General features: G+C 36.3%; 2 protein-coding genes across 2 annotated transcripts in view; one reads left to right on the top strand and one right to left on the bottom strand.

Moving 5' to 3' along the window:
• Positions 1–21,895, bottom strand: part of LOC131850556 (serine/threonine-protein kinase BRSK1) — a 33,253-nt gene that overhangs the window by 7,021 nt on the left and 4,337 nt on the right. The window contains exons 2-22 of the mRNA XM_059200839.1: positions 19,827–19,921; positions 19,358–19,443; positions 18,768–18,908; positions 17,987–18,137; positions 13,576–13,692; positions 13,391–13,489; positions 12,775–12,909; positions 12,362–12,426; positions 11,580–11,712; positions 8,377–8,450; positions 7,614–7,690; positions 6,624–6,689; positions 5,628–5,699; positions 5,447–5,545; positions 4,707–4,793; positions 3,981–4,112; positions 3,265–3,434; positions 2,549–2,653; positions 2,046–2,127; positions 1,445–1,585; positions 325–449 (exon numbers count right to left, since the gene is read on the bottom strand). Of these exons, the coding sequence (XP_059056822.1) occupies positions 325–449; positions 1,445–1,585; positions 2,046–2,127; positions 2,549–2,653; positions 3,265–3,434; positions 3,981–4,112; positions 4,707–4,793; positions 5,447–5,545; positions 5,628–5,699; positions 6,624–6,689; positions 7,614–7,690; positions 8,377–8,450; positions 11,580–11,712; positions 12,362–12,426; positions 12,775–12,909; positions 13,391–13,489; positions 13,576–13,692; positions 17,987–18,137; positions 18,768–18,908; positions 19,358–19,443; positions 19,827–19,921 (2,252 nt within the window). The remainder of the gene's footprint in view (positions 1–324; positions 450–1,444; positions 1,586–2,045; positions 2,128–2,548; positions 2,654–3,264; positions 3,435–3,980; positions 4,113–4,706; positions 4,794–5,446; positions 5,546–5,627; positions 5,700–6,623; positions 6,690–7,613; positions 7,691–8,376; positions 8,451–11,579; positions 11,713–12,361; positions 12,427–12,774; positions 12,910–13,390; positions 13,490–13,575; positions 13,693–17,986; positions 18,138–18,767; positions 18,909–19,357; positions 19,444–19,826; positions 19,922–21,895) is intronic.
• LOC131850443 (kinesin-like protein KIF23) lies at positions 14,564–17,447 on the top strand. Its single transcript, XM_059200663.1, has one exon. It carries the CDS (start codon positions 14,690–14,692, stop codon positions 17,309–17,311), a length of 2,622 nt encoding a protein of 873 aa, XP_059056646.1. The 5' UTR covers positions 14,564–14,689; the 3' UTR covers positions 17,312–17,447.

Below are 21,895 nucleotides of genomic sequence, written 5' to 3'. Positions count from 1 at the left end.
CGCGGTTTTCACACTGCCTTACAAAAAAACATTTATGTTCATAAGTTTGATTATTTGTATAACCTGAGGTATTATGTATTTAGTTTATGAATGCACTTATAAATAAATGAGCATTTCTTCCACCTAGCTGCGGCGTGTCCTACGGTACGTTTCCAATACGCAACCTCCATTTAGAAAACGTCTACTCCAGCAAGCGATTCAACGACAGATATGACTAACCTACTGCCACTTCAACTTACAAATTCGAAGAGCTATGTCGGTGATCTCAGTTCTCTAGAGAATTACTTCGTATACAACCAAAATGTATAGGCATGGAGGTGTTACCTGGTCGAGCTGATCGATGGACGTATGGCTGGTGGGGCTCTTCACTGTGTCGAACACGGACGAGTCGCTGTCGTGGTCTGATTGCTGGTGCGGAGTCTCCGGACTGTCTGGTATTTCGCCCACAGCTGAGAAATTATTATATATTTTTGTTATCAATGTCAACAAATGAAATGTATTTTTTCCAAACAAAACCATTCTAATGTTGCCATTGCAATCGGCTCGGGCGGGGGGTGCGGGGGCAGGGCGGGGGCGGACACTCACCGTGCGGGTGCAGGGCGCGGCGCTGCGCGCGGGGCTCGGGCGGGGGGTGCGGGGGCAGGGCGGGGGCGGACACTCACCGTGCGGGTGCAGGGCGCGGCGCTGCGCGCGGGGCTCGGGCGGGGGGTGCGGGGGCAGGGCGGGGGCGGACACTCACCGTGCGGGTGCAGGGCGCGGCGCTGCGCGCGGGGCTCGGGCGGGGGTGCGGGGGCAGGGCGGGGGCGGACACTCACCGTGCGGGTGCAGGGCGCGGCGCTGCGCGCGGGGCTCGGGCGGGGGGTGCGGGGGCAGGGCGGGGGCGGACACTCACCGTGCGGGTGCGCGCGGCGCTGCGCGCGGGCGGGCGGGGGGTGCGGGGGCAGGGCGGGGGGGTTCAGGGCGCGACGGGGGCGGACACTCACCGTGCGGGTGCAGGGCGCGGCGCTGCGCGCGGGGCTCGGGCGGGGGGTGCGGGGGCAGGGCGGGGGCGGACACTCACCGTGCGGGTGCAGGGCGCGGCGCTGCGCGCGGGGCTCGGGCGGGGGGTGCGGGGGCAGGGCGGGGGCGGACACTCACCGTGCGGGTGCAGGGCGCGGCGCTGCGCGCGGGGCTCGGGCGGGGGGTGCGGGGGCAGGGCGGGGGCGGACACTCACCGTGCGGGTGCAGGGCGCGGCGCTGCGCGCGGGGCTCGGGCGGGGGGTGCGGGGGCAGGGCGGGGGCGGACACTCACCGTGCGGGTGCAGGGCGCGGCGCTGCGCGCGGGGCTCGGGCGGGGGTGCGGGGGCAGGGCGGGGGCGGACACTCACCGTGCGGGTGCAGGGCGCGGCGCTGCGCGCGGGGCTCGGGCGGGGGGTGCGGGGGCAGGGCGGGGGCGGACACTCACCGTGCGGGTGCAGGGCGCGGCGCTGCGCGCGGGGCTCGGGCGGGGGGTGCGGGGGCAGGGCGGGGGCGCGGCCGGCGCCGGGCGCGCGACACACTGCCGCCTGCACCACCTCGCACACGCGCCGGAACCGCCGGATGTTGCCTGCGTCACACACACGTTATCGAAAATCGGTAAAGGCCGAAAAAAGGTACACACCGAGATGCTAACTCGGCCAGACGTCACTCTTTTTCTGATCAACGAATTGTATTGATTTGTATGATTGAGTAATGCTAGTTTGCAGTCTGATCGTGTACTTAACCATAGCGGGAAACCACATTTTAACAGTTTTTACGTTACGTTACCCGCTACGACGTTAACTGGTTCCAAGCGTCCAGTTATTAAGTAACGACGATACATAAGAACACAGCAGTTTTATCGTGCTATCGTTATCGGATATCTGGAAAACGGTCGTCTGAAATACTCATAATCATCGCCCATTCTAGCACTACATCATACACATTTTATTCATGCCCGAAACAGTAAGGCGATTCAAAACTTCTTAAGGTTTGAACAGTTTCTTTCGAGAACAGAGAGTCATCCTGTACTGTAATTTATGATTTACCTGACAATAACGTGAAAGTGATTGCATATAAATATTCTTTCCCATTCTCGCCGGGCGCCTTTGTAATTGTCGATATATCAACCTGGAAACCAAACGAAAATATTATTATGTAATTAATTTGACGCATCAATAGGCGTGTCTTGATCCGTCTTTGCAGATAGGCGTTGAATATATCAATGAAGATGTTTAATAATAAATCAATAAAAATAATAATCAGATTTTAATTGGTGATTATAGATAATTAATAATACTATTCTAAAGTACTCTAAAACTATAATCACTGAACGGGTACAGTTCTCAGGCAGATTTTCCGTCGATCACTCCTCGCAGTTAACTAAGACAACCGATCGTTAGTCGGACTCAGCACTTGCTGATCTATATAGGCTCTAGCTCGCGGACTATTTAGATGTATGATCTTATAACTCTTTTAAAAAGCACAAGTGGACATGTTTAATAAAAAAAATAATAACTGCGTGTGCGTTGTATCGTATCGGTGTACGCACCTGGAAGCGGACGTGTCGTTGGAACATAGCGGGTGCATTCGACCCGCGTTTGTACTCTACTCGAAATGACATCGGACTCAGCACACTGTGGGAGAGCTCCGCTATCTGTGAACGAATGAATGATTCCGGTCATATCATACAGCGCCACCTAGTTACATAACATATACCATACAACTACTAAAAGTACATGTATTGTTGCCATCATGTTTGTGTCGAGAAATAAATAAATCATGTTATTATTATTATCATATACTGGCTGTGCTGTTTTCACCCGCATGATTTATAGCCTATGTGTTATTCTAATATATAAACTATATTATTGTAAAGATTCATAAAAATCTGTTCTGTAGTTTTTGTGTGAAAGAGTAACAAACGTCCTTTCATACTTTCGCGTTTATAATATAAATAAATAAGATTGTATATAGTTATGCAATTTAAAATAGACTTGATTAAACAACGATTTATTTAAATTATAAAACTATATATACAATTTATAAAATTTTGTAATTTCACTTGTTTGTCTCACATTTCAACCGAAACGCGACTTACAAATCAAGCAGCACGGCAGCTGATATAAAAAATACTGACGCATGACTAATGATAACACTAAAACAGACTTTTTACAAAAATTACCTCAGTCAATACCACAATAAAAAGTTTAAAAACGACGAATATATTACATCGAATTGTCATATCTATAAGTATAAAATACTTACACTAAGAAATGCATGTATTAGGTCCGCTTTGACGGTGGCCAATGGTTTCCCCTTCACCAAAGCAGTGAAAGTTTCTTCCTTATCAGCTGACAATAGCAGCGAGCCAAACCAAGACCGTTTTGTTAATTCTGGTGACGATTCTGGAGTCAGGTGGACCTCTTCTGACGATGCTGTGGAGAACGCGTTGAAATTTTATACAAATGTATGAACATTAGTACATATGTATAAATACTAACTTTTGGCCGCGATTGTAATTGCGTGACTATTTTAACCGACATTAACCATATCTGATGTTTTATTTGACCATAGACGTAAGGTCTATTCCCTTGTTAATTCGTTTATTTATTTCTTGGTATATTGTCTCAAAATAATGCAACAAAATTAAAACTACAAAAATCTAAACATATTGAATAATTATTTGGAAACTTTTTAGAAAAGAACATAGCACATTATTTAGAAGACTATTTCTTTTTGACCAATTTGCTTTGCATATGCTGGTGGTCCTAAGTTAAATTTAAAAATGAATCTGTATTTTTGTAAACATGTACTTTCGAAAAGTACATGTTTACATGTTCGAAAAGTTCTTCTCAGTTCGAAAGCACTCCGAACTGACGGTAGATTTGACATATCATAAGAGTCTGTAATAGACCTACAAGAAATAGGGATATTTTGATGATTTGACTGCTGAAAGTGTAATAGAACAGTTGCATTCTGACCTTGTAGTTTCCTTCGATGGAAGCGCGGCGATCCGAGGAAGGAGTTCTTGATGGTGGCCAGCCGCACGCGCCACGGGGCCGCCGCCCCCGCCCCGCCCGCGCCCCCGCCCCCGCCCCCGCCCGGGGGCACGCCTGCATTTACATGATACGGTCGTATAGTGCTCGAAACTAACTCATAAATAATAAACTACAAGTTTGAAAATGATTAACGGTTCCTGAAGCAGCAACAAAATGCAACACCTAAGTAACTTGTGAGCGGAGTGCACACCTATCTATTTAATTATCTCTATACATACGTTATATAAAGTTTCAAAATCGAAATACTTTTTGTTCACTCATAAAATTTTGTAATCTATATTATATTAACCAATTAAATACAAGAAAAGCTATTAAAATCATTAATTTATACACCCTACAATAGATTATTTTTACCGATGTCAATAGACTTAAGACATCATCAGTACATATCATCTGGTCCTTCGAGCCGGAATTGATTGTCAAAGAATAAACTTTTAAGCTTCTTGTTTTTGTGTCAAATACATAGTAGTATGTATAATGTTTTATTATTATTTTAATAATAGCTTTCTGCACGGTTTCTCTATATTAACTATATAAGTGTGCGAAATTACATACTTCTACGTCCGAGCAATTTTCGTAAAAAGTGGCACAATGTTTTTGCTCAACCCTAATTGTGAGAACACTAAATAAATTGAAAAAAAATATAACCTGTCATAGTCCCCAAATTGGGGAAGAGGGCTGGTTGCGCTGACGTTTGCGAACTCGGCGGACCGGGTAACGATGACCTTTCTCTCACTGAAAAAAACAATAATAACAATAACCATGGACTACTTACACAGTGCCATCTAGTACCAACCTAACCATAGAGCTTGTACTATGTTTACTACACAAGTGTTAAGATACTTAAATAACTTTTTTTTCAATTGCATACACAATATACATAGAATACGCCTAGACCAATAAATACAAACAGGTATAACTGTTTGACTGTCATGAATACAAATGTTTGCACCGTGTGCCATATCTAACCCGTATTCATTGTAAATAAGGTGGTGTGCTATACTGCTAGACCACAGCGGCTATCGATAATACATTCTAAAACTAGTGGTGCCACGCAAGTACATATAGATCGCCATCTATATGACGCCATCTGTTATAATATTAATAAACTAATTCACAGTAACTGTCACATTTATAGATGGCGTATTAATACTACTAATAAAATTAATTATTTCATCCCTTTGGCTGTATTTTTATTTCATAATATATTCCATGAAAATTTCGTCCTAAATCTGCCGTATTTATATGGAAGCTTCACACAAACAATCGGTTTCGAATTTTATTTTATGTACCCAAAATAAGGCAAATATTTCCCTTTAAAGGCTTTACCTATAATAGAATTTATATAAAGGGTTCACAATTTCTATCATCCATTCAAAAATATATACCTCTGTGTGATTGCGACGGACTATGAGGTCTTACGGCAACTGAGGACCCCATTATTGGTGATTCATTTATTATAATCACCGCTTCACCTGGTTCTCCGCCTGTAACGTATGAATTTTGAAGTTTAATATCAAGAGCAGGAGTGCTAGTCCAGTTAATATTCCATATAAGCTTTTAACTCACTTATATTAAGGCTGATGGTGGGTCCCGTAGAATTAGCCCTCTGATGATGATGTTCTCGAACGGACGGCGAAGCTGGGGAAAAATTTATTTATTACTAGCTGTACTCGCGACTTTGTCTACGTGGAGTTTAACTTTCTTTTTTCTAAATTAAAGTATTTTTCTGAAATAAAGTAGTCAAGTTACTCCTTATTATATCAGCTACCTGCCAATAAAAGTCCCGTCAAAATTAGTCCAGCCAATTCAGAGATGAGATGGAACAAACAGACAGGCAGACAAAAATTGTAAAAAATGTTATTTTGGTGTATTTACCGGATTTATATTCATATTCATGTAGTACAAAACGGTTATTTCAATATTACAAACAGACACTCCATTTTTATATATATGTATAGATTAACAAAGATATTTGTATTTTTTTTATGTAATTGGAATGCCAAATACGATGACGACCCATCTGACGATGACGACGCCTACATACATAAACATTACGTTATCATGTGACACCCATAATACAATTAGTGCGTTAATATAACCATACACAAACTTTGAAAAAAGGGCGAGCACAATAGATCTATGCAGGTCGCAGTGCTGTAGGTTAGCACCTGACAATAGCCCAAAACCCTCAATAAAAATAATATACCATTGTAAAAGTGTCATGCCTCTTATACTGTAATTTCAATGTCTAACTACATGGTAAAACCGAAAACAAGTAAATGAAAGTGAGGTATCCGCGCAGACTATAAAATACCTATCTCGACTGAAAACGATGCCAAGATAGCATTTTAAATTTCAAAGAGCAGACATTAAGTTAAAGAATTCCATAACCGTCGGTAAAGGGGCTCCTTAAACCAACACCCGGGTCACAAGTCCCGGGAACTGCTCGGAATTTACATCTCTTCCACAGGGTGGCCCGGCACCCGTATCGTGAATCCATGGATTGCTAAGAAGTTCGTCAAAATTTGTATAGCTTGATAAGTGAATAGATATGGTACATACCCAAAGGAGACCCAGGTGTAGCGGGCGTTCCTCCAAGAGACGACACTCGATGTGGCGTGTGACCCGCTGTAACAGTAAAGAGATTATTAGTATGATTAATAATGAGGACTTATTGCTAGAAATATTCTATGTCAAGTTGAGATCCACGAAGTCTCCCCTGGAAACCATCGATTTGAATTCGCGACTGGTCTCACTTCATGCTCCTCTTGCTCTATCATCCACTACTGGTGTCCAGCCAATGTATGCTGTTAACGAAGGTGGGTGTAACATACTACATTCATACATTAAAAATAGAAGACCCGCTGTAGTAATTTATATATTATAAAAAGAAATATAACTGTTTATTTTAAGTTACAAATATTAATAGAATTTGTTAACATTTTCACTAAAAATACAATCTTCTAATAGAAGAGCAACAAGAGGAACTATACTGTTAATGCAGACGGAGTCGATTACTTTTAAACTCATGGCTATGATAGTCACAACGGAGTAGAGTGAAATAGGTCGCCCTTAACACGATGGGGCCAGCCCTACATCATCTACAGGGCGGACCTACATTTTGAAAATTTATTTGAATTGAAATCATTGTGCTGAAATATGGTCGAGTACAGTTGGCTGGCTCATCCGTCATACCCGTGAACGAGTGCTGCTTGTAGCGGTACTGGTCTGCTCTAATCATTAAGAATAATTTACTCTTATTTAGTTAGTCAATCAGTTTGTTGTGTATTAATACTTACTCTAATAAATTAGTGCAATATGCTAGTTTTTTTCGAGACGTTTCAACTTAAAAATGTAAAGTTAAAAGAAAACGCATATTTCTAGCCCGTTCTTCTTGTTATGAGACAGCGTTCCGTATGAGTTGTAAATTCAAAAATAACTATGACTATTCAAAAGTGCTTAAATTTAACTTTAATTTACTATAGAATTTTGTATTCTATTCTAAAAATCTATATTCAGATTAGAGTATAGAGTAGAAGTTTTGGTACTGACCTGGCGGACTGGCCGGTAGCTGCGGCGAGCTCCGCCCCTCCGGGCGGCGGCCTGAAGCTGACCTGCTGCGACCAAACCTGCCCTCAATCTCATTATATTACAACCGCACACTACCACGCTAACGTTACGATGACCTGAGCCGAGGTACGAACCCCTAGTGGTGCCCTCAGACTAAAATCGTATCCATCAGGCAAGAGTTGGCCTTCAGCCGCTCCATAAGTCCTTCCGAGGACTTGTAGTGCCATTTGCACTCGCCCCCTATTATCCGGCAAAGCTGTAAAGGCCAACTGCGGCCAACAGCAGTAGAGTAATCCGAAGATATACTACTTTTTCAATTTTCAACCTTATTAAATAAAGAAGTGATTCTTAATTCGATTGTGTTCTTTTGTTTTTACTAAGTCTAAGATTAATATTTGAAATAGTCAGACATTGCAATAATGACTATAAATCACTATTTCGACTTCACTTCTATGAATTAGACTATGTGTTCACTATACAATCTATCGTCATATAAAATTTGATAAATATCGGTTCAGTCGTTAGTCGTTAAAATGTAACAAATAGACAGACACCGTCGCGTTTATTGTATAAGTAAGGATTACAACTACATCACATAATCAGCCTGCGTGTTTTTAATATTAGAAGACATATTCGCTATAATTCATAATGGTCACTTATAGAGCTGTTGTGAAAACATATTGTTTTGAAGAAAGATTTTGTAAAAAAAATATAAGTAATACAAATAACAAAATTATTTTTGTACCTAAACTGTGATCTCCTTGGTGTAATGGGCGAACCCTCGCTGATCTGGCCGAAGTGTGCAGACTGACCATTTACCTAATTGGAATAGATATATTTATTAAATATAATGTAATAATAACAACAAGATACACATAAATATATTTCCGTGTAATCCACTCAACGCGGAGTCGTAATGTTCAGTGACTTGTTATACTAATAATAATAATAAATCTTAGGACAATTCACACAGTGCTGTGTTTTCATCTAGTCCTAAGCAGAGCTTGTGTTATGGGTATTAGACGACTGATATAAATATATGGATTTTTTGTAAATAAATACATATTATACATAAATAACACCCAGACCGATACAAACAATCATACTCGTGAATACAAATGTTTGAACCGTGCGAGGAGTCGAACCCACGACCATCACATAATAAAGCGATATACCACTAGACCACAAAGGCTGTCAAAAAATAAAACCATAAGATGCAATGCGACACATATTTATATAAGGCAACGGCAAGCGGACCAGACCAACCAACAAGTGACGCAGGAAGGTGGTACCAAAATATTACCACCAAATGGTGGTGGAAAAACCTGTGATCGAGTCAGCACTCCAACTGGCACTATGTACTCATTACCTTTACTTAAATATATATAAATGCAGTTCTTGATCAAATATCGATCACAAGACACACCGTTTGTTGTAGTGATTAATTTTATAGTAAACTAGCCTATTTTATAGTAACTATTGCAATGTAAATTAAAATCGCTATTAAAAAAGAGGGTTGATGGTAGAAGGGTAAATAGGGATAGAAAGATAGGGTTGTATGTATTGTTAATGTTACATTATAAAAAAAATTGTCCAGAACAAAAATTAGGGATGGACAACCCTTATCACTTAGCGGTATGAAAAATAGATAGTAGCCGATTCTCAGACTTACTGAATATGCCTATAAAATGTCACAAACATCTGTCAAAACGTTTCAGAGGAGTATATTAACTAACATTGTGACACGAGAATTTTATATATAAGACTAGCTGTACCCGCGACTTCGTCCGCGTAAAATAGTGACCTTGAGCAAATAATAAAAAATATGTATTAATAATCTAACCCAATAAAAAAGTTTCATCGTTCTAGCTTCAAAAATGAAATTTCCATACATAATTCCATACAATTCAATCACCAGCCAAAAACTAAGTTTCAAACTACTATCTTTAAAATGAAGATACTTCCATACATACCATACATACATTACATCTCCCCTTTCAACCCCTTATAACCCTTTTTCTTGTTTTTTTTAATGCTACTTATATTAGTGTCATCATGTACCAATGATAAGATGTCGCTATACTGTAACCATTTATGGCTGAGTCCTGTGGCGATAGGTACTGATATTTTCTCAACAGCCTAAAAAATGGGTTTCAAGTTTCTAGCTTTAAAAAATGACAATACATCCATACAATATTTTAATTCCCCTTTTGACCCTTACAACCCATTTTCGTTAATTATATTTAATCAATACGCAAAAAAATAAGATTGAAGCTTAAACTTTAAAAAAATTCCTTTTTCAGTCTCTTATAACCCTTTTTAGCATTAAAAAGTAACCTATGTCCTATCTCAAGATCTAGACTTTAAATTTCATTTAAATCAGTTCAGAAGTTTTGGCTTTTAAGACAGACAGACAGAGTCACTTTCACTTTCATAATATTAGTAAGGTATTTATTAAATAAACTGACCCAAAAAAGCGTAAGAAAAAAGCTTCATATAAATATGACGAATTTCCATAAAAACTTTTATCTGCTATTTTATTTTACCCCTTGAATGGTGACAATGTGATATTTACAAATTTAAATGTCATATTTATTTATATTTAATAAACAGGTTAAACATTTCTTTAAATTCTTTTGAAAATTGGTGGTCCAGTTGGCCAATAACATAATAAAATTTTGTTAAATCAAAATAATAGATGTGATATTCTAAATTGCAAACTATCCCTCTACTTGCGCGAACCATATCTCTGACTCTACTGGCCAGAATGGAGAAACGCGTATTTCGAACCTGAATAGCTCGGATGGAACGGTAGATGTTGTTTCTTCCAAGGAAATGTTGTTCATATGTATTGACAACATTTTTAATATTATATGTTGTTTTATTCTTCAAAAATATTAATAATATATTCTTACGCTCTTGTCCAAGAGCAGGGTCATCAGTTATAGGCTATACCAGGATTATATTTATGTATTTATAAAATAAAATTGCAGAGCAAACGTTTATTCATTTAAATTCATAAGGAGACAACGGATTGACAATAATCAGTTGCGCGCGCTGCTTATTCAAATGACATATATGTTTATTTATGACATATGAGCGTTACTAAGTCGCATATCTAGTACAATACTGGTGTAATTCAGAAATTAAAAATTTTTGAAAATAGACTTAATGACACAATTATGAAGTAGACTTTCCAAAATATCTAATTTTTTAGTTAAGCCATTATTATAATAAATGTGTATTCAACCGCATAAAGATAACCTTGCATTACCATTTTCAACCCCTTACAACCCTTTTTTCACATTAAAAAGTAGCCTATGTCCTTCCTCGGCGTCTAGACTATATGGGTACCAAATTTCATTTAAATCAGTTCAGTAGTTTTGGCGTGAAAGCGAGACAGACAGACAGACAGACAGACAGAGTTACTTTCGCATTTATAATATTAGTAAGGATTAAGTCATTTTTAAATTTTTTTTTAATTCCGCCAGCGATTTCAGTAACTGACTATACTATACTGAAGTTAAATCTAAGCTATATTGAGACGTAAACAAATGGAAAAGTGCCGAGTGTTGACAGAAATATTACAAGTACATGCACGGCCGCACCGCCCCTGTGTGCGAAGTGTACGGCGCACACAGACGCCAAGGAATAGGGGCGCCGCGGGCCGCCATCCAATTTTCTTTAGTTGAAGCCAACAAAGCAAGCAAAACCTATTTCAGACCATATGCCATCTATTAAAGACATTTATGATTTTATTATATTCTATATTTAATGAATTCATTTCAATAGCATAAACTGTAGCAAATAGCAACACCAACTTTTAGGATAGGTTTCGCACCCAGTCGCTGTATGGGGTCGGCGCGCCCCTAAGTACATGTAGGCACACTGCTCTGATTTGAGTCGAGAGCCGATGAAATAGCGCGTATTATACACTTGACTACTGACCCGGCATGTATCGAGCCGTTTGCGCGGTGCATCGGGTGCGGCGACGGCGAGTGGCCTGGGTTCGTCATCCCGCGCCGGCCGCCGTCTCTTTCGCTCCAGCAGCAAAAAGTATATCACCTTCTCTGTGTTGTGGCTGTAACAGATTCACATTATTTTTAATATAGAAAACAAACAAAACCATCACACAGTCACAATTGTTACAATGGATGGAGTAGTTGACAATGCGTCAATTATCAATGTTGTGGTGAATAGAACACTTTGTTTTGTTTTCCATGTTTTCTACACCTGAGAGTTAGTCCAAAAAGTATGTATTAATGTTGATTTGTTTTTAAACTCAGGACCTTCTGTGTGTAATAATAATATAAATGACTTGGGTAGTAAAGCACCAGTGCATTAAACTAGAGAGTTTTATATATATATATAGTAAAGAGTAAAAAAGTATCAAATCCCTCTTTATACATATAGGTATATTAAAATTAATACATAAGTAATTTAAATTATTTGAGTAAGTAAAGGATATATGTAAGGTCATAAACATATTTGGAAAGTTATCTCATACTCTTGTAACTACATATATGTATATTTTATAACTTTAAGACCGTTTTGTCAACATTATCTATATTGATTTCTACATCTCCAGAATATATGAATACACTGTGTCAAGTATTATTGTGACAAGGTACAAAAAAATATTTTTTTCATATATTATGCTCTTTTTGTTCTCAAAGAAAAATAAATAAAAATACAAATGTATTCATACATTAATGAATATATACACTTACTGTGGACTAAGTAGCTCCTGTATTAATTTGTCGCGTTGTTTAAAACAACCTAAACTGCATATAGCCTGAAAAAAAAATATTCAAAATAGTAGTATGTCCATTTTAATTACTAGCTGCACCTGTGACTTCGTCTGCATGGAATTTAACTTTATTTTTCTAAAATATTATTTGTGTTTTTGTGTAATCCAAAATGATTTTACAAACAAATTATTTTCTCTTCTTCTCTTATAAACATGCACTGCATCTATCTACTACCAATATTGAGTTGATGTTAACAGATTTGTAAAAAATAAATTAATGAAAAAGTGATGCAATAATAAATTAATTAGACCCTCAATGGACAGTCATTTTTATTGGCCCTCCATCTCTCTATATTATATTATATAGCATTATGTAATATTAACACACATTACCTGCAAGACATCAGGGTCTATAGCCTCAGCAGATGGTAGGACCCTTGTTTGTACAACCTCCATCATGGGCAGCTCTTGTTCCAGCTCTCCTCGGCCACCCGCAGTCACCCATGGATGCCGAGTGATTTCTGCCAACTACACAATAAATAGCAACTTCAGTCACTGAGACTAACTGATATATCTCAAAATTACCAAGTTTATCACTATATTTTTAATTTAGTGATAAACTTTTATCTATGTACTGATCTGAAGAATTTATCTGAGAATCTGTAAGTGGCATTATTAAGCATTATTATGCAAGAATAAAAAATCAACTAAGACTAGCAAGGTATCTGTTAAATCCAGAAAATTATAGTTTCCTAGTGACCGCAGCTAACCTGCTTGGAAAGTTGGTGTTATTTATGCATTCTGAGTTTATAAACCATTTATGTCTATTCAAAAGTGCATAAATTAAGTTTATTTGAATAAAGGAGTTTCTATTCTATTCAGAAACCGATTGTTATACATGGAGTTGATATGTATACAAGGAAATTTATTACCATATTATATATATCATTATTACCATTAGTACTACAAAAGACTTTTCAAAGGATTTATAAATAAAATATAACATTACCGTCATTCTCTTTTCTGGATTAACTTCGATCATTCCTCGAAGCAACTGTTGACAATCTGGCGGCACGAAGTGTGGTACATGGAACATACCACGCTTCACCTTGGATGAAAATTAAATATTATTAAAAATTTTAATTTAAAATGTTAATAACAGTGAAATAATTTTATTATGTACTATATATTTACCTTTTCGAGTAATTGACGCAAATTGTCGTCGTCAAAGGGTAAAGCTCCGACGAGAAGTGCATATAGTATGACCCCACAGGACCACACGTCCGCCCTGCGACCGTCATATTTTTCCCCCTAAAAATATTAAAACATTTCATTATAATTGCCGATTTAGATCACTTTACTTAAATCAAACTAGACGTTTATTATTTGTTTACATTTTTTAAATTTAATTACGTTGGCTGTCCAATGTCAATGTCAAATTTACAGTTGCCACCAACTCGTCCTCCATTACCATAATTTAAGGTAATTTAATTTGGCATAATAAAGGTTTTTTATTTGTAATACATTATGTTTTGAGTAATTAGATTCACATTATTGTTACAGTCAAAAGAAAAATATAGAAATCTTTAGAAAGTTATTTAAAATTTTAAAGTTAGTTATCTGCAATTATAATTGGAACTAAACTGAATACCCAAGTAATTTATTCAGCTTGTATCTTGGTTTAAAAAAATCAAATAGGTTAACTATTACTGCTTTGCTTCTTTAAACATTTATTTTAAATTAATGTTGTAACTTTTTGTTATAACTGTATCAATAGTTTCATTGCAATTATTCATCTTATCGAAATATACGATCACCTGCACTAAAACATAATGAACTACTAACTAGCTTACACTTTATTCACTAAGCGAAGAAATTAAATATATGTATTTTCTTCTTTTTTTTTATAAGGTGCTAATTTTATTTCTTAGTCGTAAATAATTTTGTAGGTAAATGAAAAATAATATATGGTAATATTTTTTTCCAATTGACACAGGTTTGGTTGATATGACAGCTTTAAAGTTTGACAGTACGACTAAAACCTAACCAAATTTAAGAGTCACATATTTATATCCTCTGTCGCAGTCTACTCATTTAAAAAGCTAAGGAATAAAAAGAGATATCATACTGCTCTACTACCCGTTCTTAATTTTAATAATTTAAATACGTTATGTTACCGGTGACCGTTGGTGTCTGTTGATGGTTACTTTAAAAATAATTTCGTTTACCCAATCTTTTTTTGGTATATTTGTGAAAAATATACTTTGTACTACAGTTATAGTAGAATTGTCTTAAAATCTAAGTTATAATGAAGTCCGCTAAATCTAAACAGAGACTGAACGAAATGCGTACACCAGCTCGAAGTAAGCAGAATTTGCTTACTGGCGATCGTGACCCCGTCTACGTGTTTTGCCGTCTTCGACCCATGCAAAGAGATGCTGATGTGCCTTGTGTAAAGATAATATCCCCTACTACAGTTCTAATGTCTCCACCATCAACCGCGTTGAGTTACAGAAATGAAAATAGCAAAACTATGAAATATACTTTCAGGGAAGTTTTTCCTCCAGAAACCTCGCAACAGGAAGTGTTTGATAAGGTAGCCTTGTCATTAGTCGAAGGTTTAGTCAAAGGTAAAAATGGTTTACTATTTACCTACGGTGTAACAGGCAGTGGGAAGACATTTACGATGACAGGGGAGTCAAACAACTGCGGCGTACTACCCAGATGTCTTAATATTATTTTTAAAACGATTAATGACTGTCAAGCACACAAATACGTGTTTAAACCAGACAAAATGAACATGTTCGATATACAAACTGAGGCAGAAGCCATGTTGGAAAGACAACAGGAGTTACACAAATTTAAAACTGGTAAAAAAAATCACTCAAACCCAGACTTGGCTATGTCGTCAAGAGATGTCACAAAAATTGAGGGCCTCAATGAAGACAATCAATATGCAGTATTTGTGTCATATGTTGAGGTTTACAACAATAGTGTCTTTGATTTATTAGAAGACGGCCCACCGAGTAAAACTCCATCTGCAAAACTGATCAGAGAAGATGGAGCTCGCAACACATATGTACATGGTGTCACCGAAATCGAAATAAAGTCTGCTGAAGAAGCTTTTGATGCTTTCTATCTTGGTTTGAAACGAAAAAGAATAGCTCACACTAGTTTAAATGCGGAATCTAGTAGAAGCCATTCAGTCTTCACAATCAGACTAGTGCAGGCACCAGTAGACGCAGAAGGTGAAGCTGTGATACAAAATAAGAAATTCCTGTCGATCAGCCAACTAAGTTTAGTTGATTTAGCTGGCAGTGAACGAACAAACAGGACAAAAAATACTGGACAGAGATTGAGGGAAACAGGTAATATAAATAAATCTTTAATGACACTAAGATCATGCCTTGAAGCATTGAGAGAAAATCAGATTGGTGCTGCAAATAACATTGTGCCATACAGAGAATCTAAGTTGACTTTTTTGTTCAAAAACTTCTTTGAAGGTGAAGGTCAAGTCCGTATGATTGTTTGTGCCAATCCAAGAGCTGAAGATTATGACGAGACACTCCAAGTTATGAGGTTTGCTGAAATAGCGGCAGAGGTAGAAGTTGCTAAGCCTCAAATCACAGATATTGGTGCAACTATTGGTCTTATGACTGGTAGGCGCAAAGCTAATAGATTATTTAATGCTGCAAAGGAAAATTTGGCCAGGCCTGAAGCTAAAGATCTGGAATTAGATTTAGGTTTAGTGTACAGTCTAGGTCCAGATTTTCCTAGTTTAGAACTGAACAGCTCCCAAGCTGCACATATTACTAAGGAATTAATGGCTCATTTAGAGATGAGAATTAATAGAAGAGAACAATTGAAAAGAATTAAGGCATTAAAAGATGAAAGATTTAGGTCTTCTTTGTTGGAACTAGAAAAAGAGTTGATGGAGTTGAAAAGTGAGAATATGTCTTTGCGTGGACAGTTGAGTACTGCAGACCAAAGGATAAGAGCATTGGAGGACCGAATAACAACAACTGAAAATACATCAGCAATAAATCAAAGAAAGCTGACTGAGATTACAGAATATACCTCACAATTAAAAAGAGAATTGCAGGAAAAAGATCTGCTTTTAAATCAGAATAAATTAGAGAAAGAAAAGCAGAAGAAGATTTTGGAACGCAAATATAATAATAAAATTGCAGCTGAACATGAAAAAGCTAGGGAGATACATACTGAAAATGAGAGATTAAAAAGTACTAAGAAGGAACATGAAAAGATTTTTAAGGTGATTGGTCAGGCTTTGAAAAGTGGTAATGAGGGAGGTGACAATATTGACTACCCAAGAAGCACTGGGGATGTGGCAGCTGAAACATACAGGGACTTTACACCAGGATCAACACCAAGAGCTCTGCCAGCTCATATGTTGACACCTTTCAGTTTAGCTCAGAATAAAGAAACTCCAGGTTCCTCACGTCGTGGTATTGCTGTTGCTAATCCTAGGCATAGACGATCATTGTCTGCTGATGGTCGTGGTTGGGTTGAACATACCCCTAGTAAGATCGTTCCAATGGGTACAGTCATGAAACCTAGTATAGTCAACAGCAAAGTTGTTAACAAACTGAAAAGTGTAAAGGATATCGCTAATTCGAAAACATCTAAGTACTGCTTAATATCACAAGAGCAAGATACAGATGGGGAGTTGGAGACTAAACTTTATAAAGGTGATGTTGTCCCCACTTGTGGTGGTGGAGCACAAGTTATATTCAGTGATGTTGAAATGCTCAAACAGTTTTCTCCTACCAGAGAATCAAATCAATCAAACAATATTTCAGGGCCCTCGTGTGCTCGCCATTCAGGCAAGAGGCGTGAAACGACACACTCTCCCCCACAAACACCATCAAACGCTAGTAAAAAGCAAAGAATAGTAATTGGTGAAGATTAATGTTTTTTCTACTATACAAACTTGTATACATGACATCAATTCATTTTCTAATATAACAAACTTTTATTACTTAAAAGTTGCAGGTTTAACACGTCATCTTTATTATAAGTTCTTATATGTTTTTGTACTTAATTAAATGTTTCTTTATAATGTTTCTTTTTTATATCATAACAAGTGCCACACATAAAATACTGTTGTATATTTTATCAGTATATGACTAGCCAAGCATATGTAATATTATATTATCTGTGCTAAACAGGACCTACACCTTGGACTATCTACAGTATGAATAAAGAAGTATTTTTTCGTTGACTTTGATAAACACAGTCAAAATTTTGGGTAATAAAGGTTTGATATATATAAAAGATATTTTATCTGTGGTTTATACTTAGAGCTACGAACTAATAGGTCTATACTTCTATAGTGACACGTAATTAAATATTTTGTAAAATAAAACATTTACATATAGACATATCTATAGAAGATACTATAATTCGTATTGTTCTATAACAACACAGATAACGTAATATTACATAATAACAATAAATAAATAAATAAATTTTCACAATAATAAATAACATAACAGATATAACACAAATTCGATCTTTAACAAACATTTAAAAAAACATAGTTTTACATAATAGTGCATTGGAAGCTACTATCTTCAAAACTTACCCTTATGACCTCGGGGCAGGCGTAATGTGGACTACCGCAGGACGTTTCAAGTAGAGATCCAGCTGGTTGGAGGGACGCCATGCCGAAGTCCGCTATTTTGATATTATTCCGCTCATCCAATAAAAGATTCTCTGGCTTTAAGTCTCGGTGGCTAAAGTAAAAAAATGGACCATTATTTTACTACAATAAAGCATCCTTCAAAAGCTAAATTTTTCTGATGCGAGAAATATTAACTTAATTACATAGCCATTAAACATAATGTGCATTCTCTTCGTAATAAAAATTAATTCGCACCTACATATATATTCGATAGTAATTGTGAACTATTAATGAAATTATTTCTGAATCTGTTCATAGATTCAGAAATACAATAATTTCAGTACTTAAATATTATTTTCAAAATAGAAAATTCTGAGATAAACTTGAGATAGAAGACTTTTATGATTGTTTGGGACGTTTTTTATATATATTATGTATTTATTTACAACAAAACGTATATAAGATATCTGACGGTTGTCTAATATACATGACAAGCTCTGCTTGACTTGGGACTAGATGGCGCTGTGTGAATTGTCTAGGGATATTATATTAAATTATTTAATGGATGATTTAACATTAACAGTAATCTTATACAAAAAAAAATAAGTACCCATCACCAAAATCGATAAACCGATACACATTGTCATGAGAAATAATCGTGTAAATCAGTAGATGTATGGTAGAGTTACTTTAGTATTTATTCTACGTGTAAACTTTAGTGTATAATATATGTATAACTCACCATATAGAGTGACTATGACAGAAATCTAGCGCAGAAATTATTTGCCTGAAGAATCTCCGCGCCTCCTTCGGCGTAAGTCTCCCTTTTTTTACTAAATAGTCAAATAGTTCACCGCCGCTGACATGTTCTAACACTAAATATCTGAAAAATAGTATAATATATATAAAAAACATATTTTTAATTACCCAGACTTTTAGCCGCCATCAAATTTACTTTTAAAAAGTTTCTGTTAAAGGGTGAGGTAAGGCAGTGAAATTACATGGGACACACGCATGACATCTTAGTCTTCTGGCAATACCAAAGAAGTAACCCGTACCACCCCGGACTACTTCTCATATAATCATGATGACCGCCTGATGATCTCTTCATGTATATCGGCGACGGTTACCACTTATTACATGATAACCGTCATCAATGGTGGATTGTCTGACTGTTTACCATTACAACGACAAAAGAATATTTAAAAGCTATTTCCATTCTCAAAACGTCTTATACTGTGTTAGAAAGACTGGTATTGAATTTGCAACCAGCTACTAATCTATCTTTTTTAAAAAAATGTGTACCTACTGAACTTATGTTTCTATACTCACAAGTATTTCTTATTTTCATATACATCGGACAATCCTAATACGTGTGGGTGTTCTATCAATTTCATAATGGCTATTTCTCTTTCAACCTGTAGAAAAAAAAATATTAATTAGAAAATTTACACCGAACAGCGACATCTGTTATCAAGTAGGTGAATATATAGTATTAAAGCGACACAGTTTAGGTTTAAAAATTATTTACATGTTCATTATTAATGAAGTAGATAATTAATAAATTAACTATGAAAAATCGAATAATTTAAGTAATAATACAAATAATAATAATGTAATATGCTTGTTTACCACCATCATAGTATAAAAAGTCCCAAGAAGGACCACAAGATGCGATATAACAGACAACGCCATCTATCGGGCAAATGATAAAGATATGTTTATTTTTCTTTATTATTATTGTTAGTAATTAATCAGTATAGTAAGACAATAATTAAGCAACAGATGTAAACTATTTTACCTTCATTAAAACGGATTCACTAAGTTTTTCTCTATTTATGATTTTTATTGCCACCTTCTTGCCGGTCACGCAGTGGACACCCAATTTCACTAAACCTGCAATGAAAAAAAAATTATGTTAATTATGAAAAACAATATTATTATATTCACAACTATAAACCTAGATGGAGTAGACAGAGGTATTGTCAATTGTCCATTCTTTGGAAATAACTGGTAGTTTATCGATGTTTTCATCACATCATTGTAAATTTACAATTCAATCAGAAACCTAAGTTGATAAATAGGTAGGTATATAAAGTTCTAGACGCCGATCAACATATAACTTAGATAATACTTGGGATCTATAAATCGGAGTATTAATCGCCATAATAAATAATAGAACCGTGGTATTTATATTTTCATTATATTATTATTTCTTATTTTAGCAAATACTTACATAGCACGAATCCTATGGAGTAAATGGGGGCAAATAGTAAATGTTTAGTACCTACTACAACAAAGCAGCGATCACGCAAAGCTTTTTCAGCTAGAATAATGTGCATTTCGAATAGTGAAAGAATCTTTGAAACGAATTCGAAATTTCCATAGCCTTTATGACATGTTTGGTTTTAAATATAAGCAGAAGGTATACGATTAAGAACGGAACCAATTATCTAATAATTGAATAATGAAGTGACTATTTGAATATAAATTATAAAACCCATATACAGCACAGTCATGTAATCAATGTAGTATAAAAAGTACCTATTAAATATTTCCATTTTCTTTTTTTTTACCGATTTCCGCTTAATTTATCGTGAAAGCGATACTATTATACATATAATCCGAGATACTCGTAAATAATCTGTGTAACTACTCCATCGAGTATACCTACTGCCTCACAACCTTTCATCTCGCCTTTCAACCCCTTACAACCCTTTTTCGCATTAAAATGTATGTCCTTTCTCAGGGTCTAGAAAAGTGTTTCCCAACGTGGCCTACGCCCCACAGGGGTGCCCCTCGAATTCGAAAATTGACTCTATTAATGACTCTATTAAAATTAAAATTATATAGAAATTTTTCATAATGTTTTGGAAATTACTTACTGTTTCATTAACAATTTCTTTCTAAAACCTACTATTTATGTTTCTGATCGATAAAATTTTTTATTGTTATAAATTACGTATGTTACTAAATAATACAGAAATATCATAAAGACAAATCCTTTTGTATGATATTTGTAAAAGGTAGGCTAGCGTTTATTCGAGTCGATAGCTGCCCACAATCTCTTTGAATTGGTTAATAATAAGTTTAATGCTGACCATCGTAGAATAAATTATTTGTACATTTTTATAGAACATGTAACTTTTATATCTTAGAAATGTTTCTTATGTCGACGTGTAAACATTATTAGTTTAACATATTTTAATGTTTTATTTACTGCCGAATTTTCTTATTTCCAAAAGTTTAGGCTATACCTAGCTGGTTGAATTCTATTTTCTATGATAGCCTATATCTTATTGATTGAAGGAAAATTACTTCGATACCGAAATAGTGCTAAATGCAGAATAAAAAGCATAGTTACATATAAAAAAACTTTAAAAAGTCTTTTAAATTTTTATATGTAAATAGGATGGCAAGCGGACGACTTATGTGGTGGTAAGTGGTATTTGGACTATTCAGGGTATTTTATTAGAGGGTACAGGGTATTTTTATAGTACTGTGACCACGAAGATCTAAATATGGTCGTTAAATAATGAAAGTGTTAGAATGTTAATATACCGAATGAAGCATAAGTAAAGGCTATTCTTTTCACCATTACAACAGTATCTGGTACATTGTTTAAGCAGATACAAACGCTCTTGTTACAAAAGTACAGTGTTAGATTTCAAGTTTCCATGTAACTACAAACTTGTATTCGAATGAGTTGCTAATACCACTTCCTTTTAACTAAATGTGTTAGGTACTGTTTTTATTTGGTGGTCATAATATCTTAATTACTATTTTATTTGCTGAAATTAAATGAAATTCTTTTTATATTCATTTTATATAACAGTTAGATATTGGAAATATGTCCAGGTAATAATATTA

This window comes from Achroia grisella, unplaced genomic scaffold (assembly GCF_030625045.1).
Source record: "Achroia grisella isolate CSIRO2021 unplaced genomic scaffold, CSIRO_AGI_Agris_v1 utg114, whole genome shotgun sequence".
NCBI lineage: Eukaryota > Metazoa > Arthropoda > Insecta > Lepidoptera > Pyralidae > Achroia > Achroia grisella.
The sequence above is the reverse complement of the archived record's forward strand: the minus strand, read 5'-3'. Positions and strand labels throughout refer to the sequence as shown.

What these genes read in the sequence shown, in the direction of transcription:
- LOC131850443 (XM_059200663.1), top strand. Translation starts at nt 14,690, where the DNA reads ATGAAGTCCGCTAAATCTAAACAGAGACTGAACGAAATGCGTACACCA.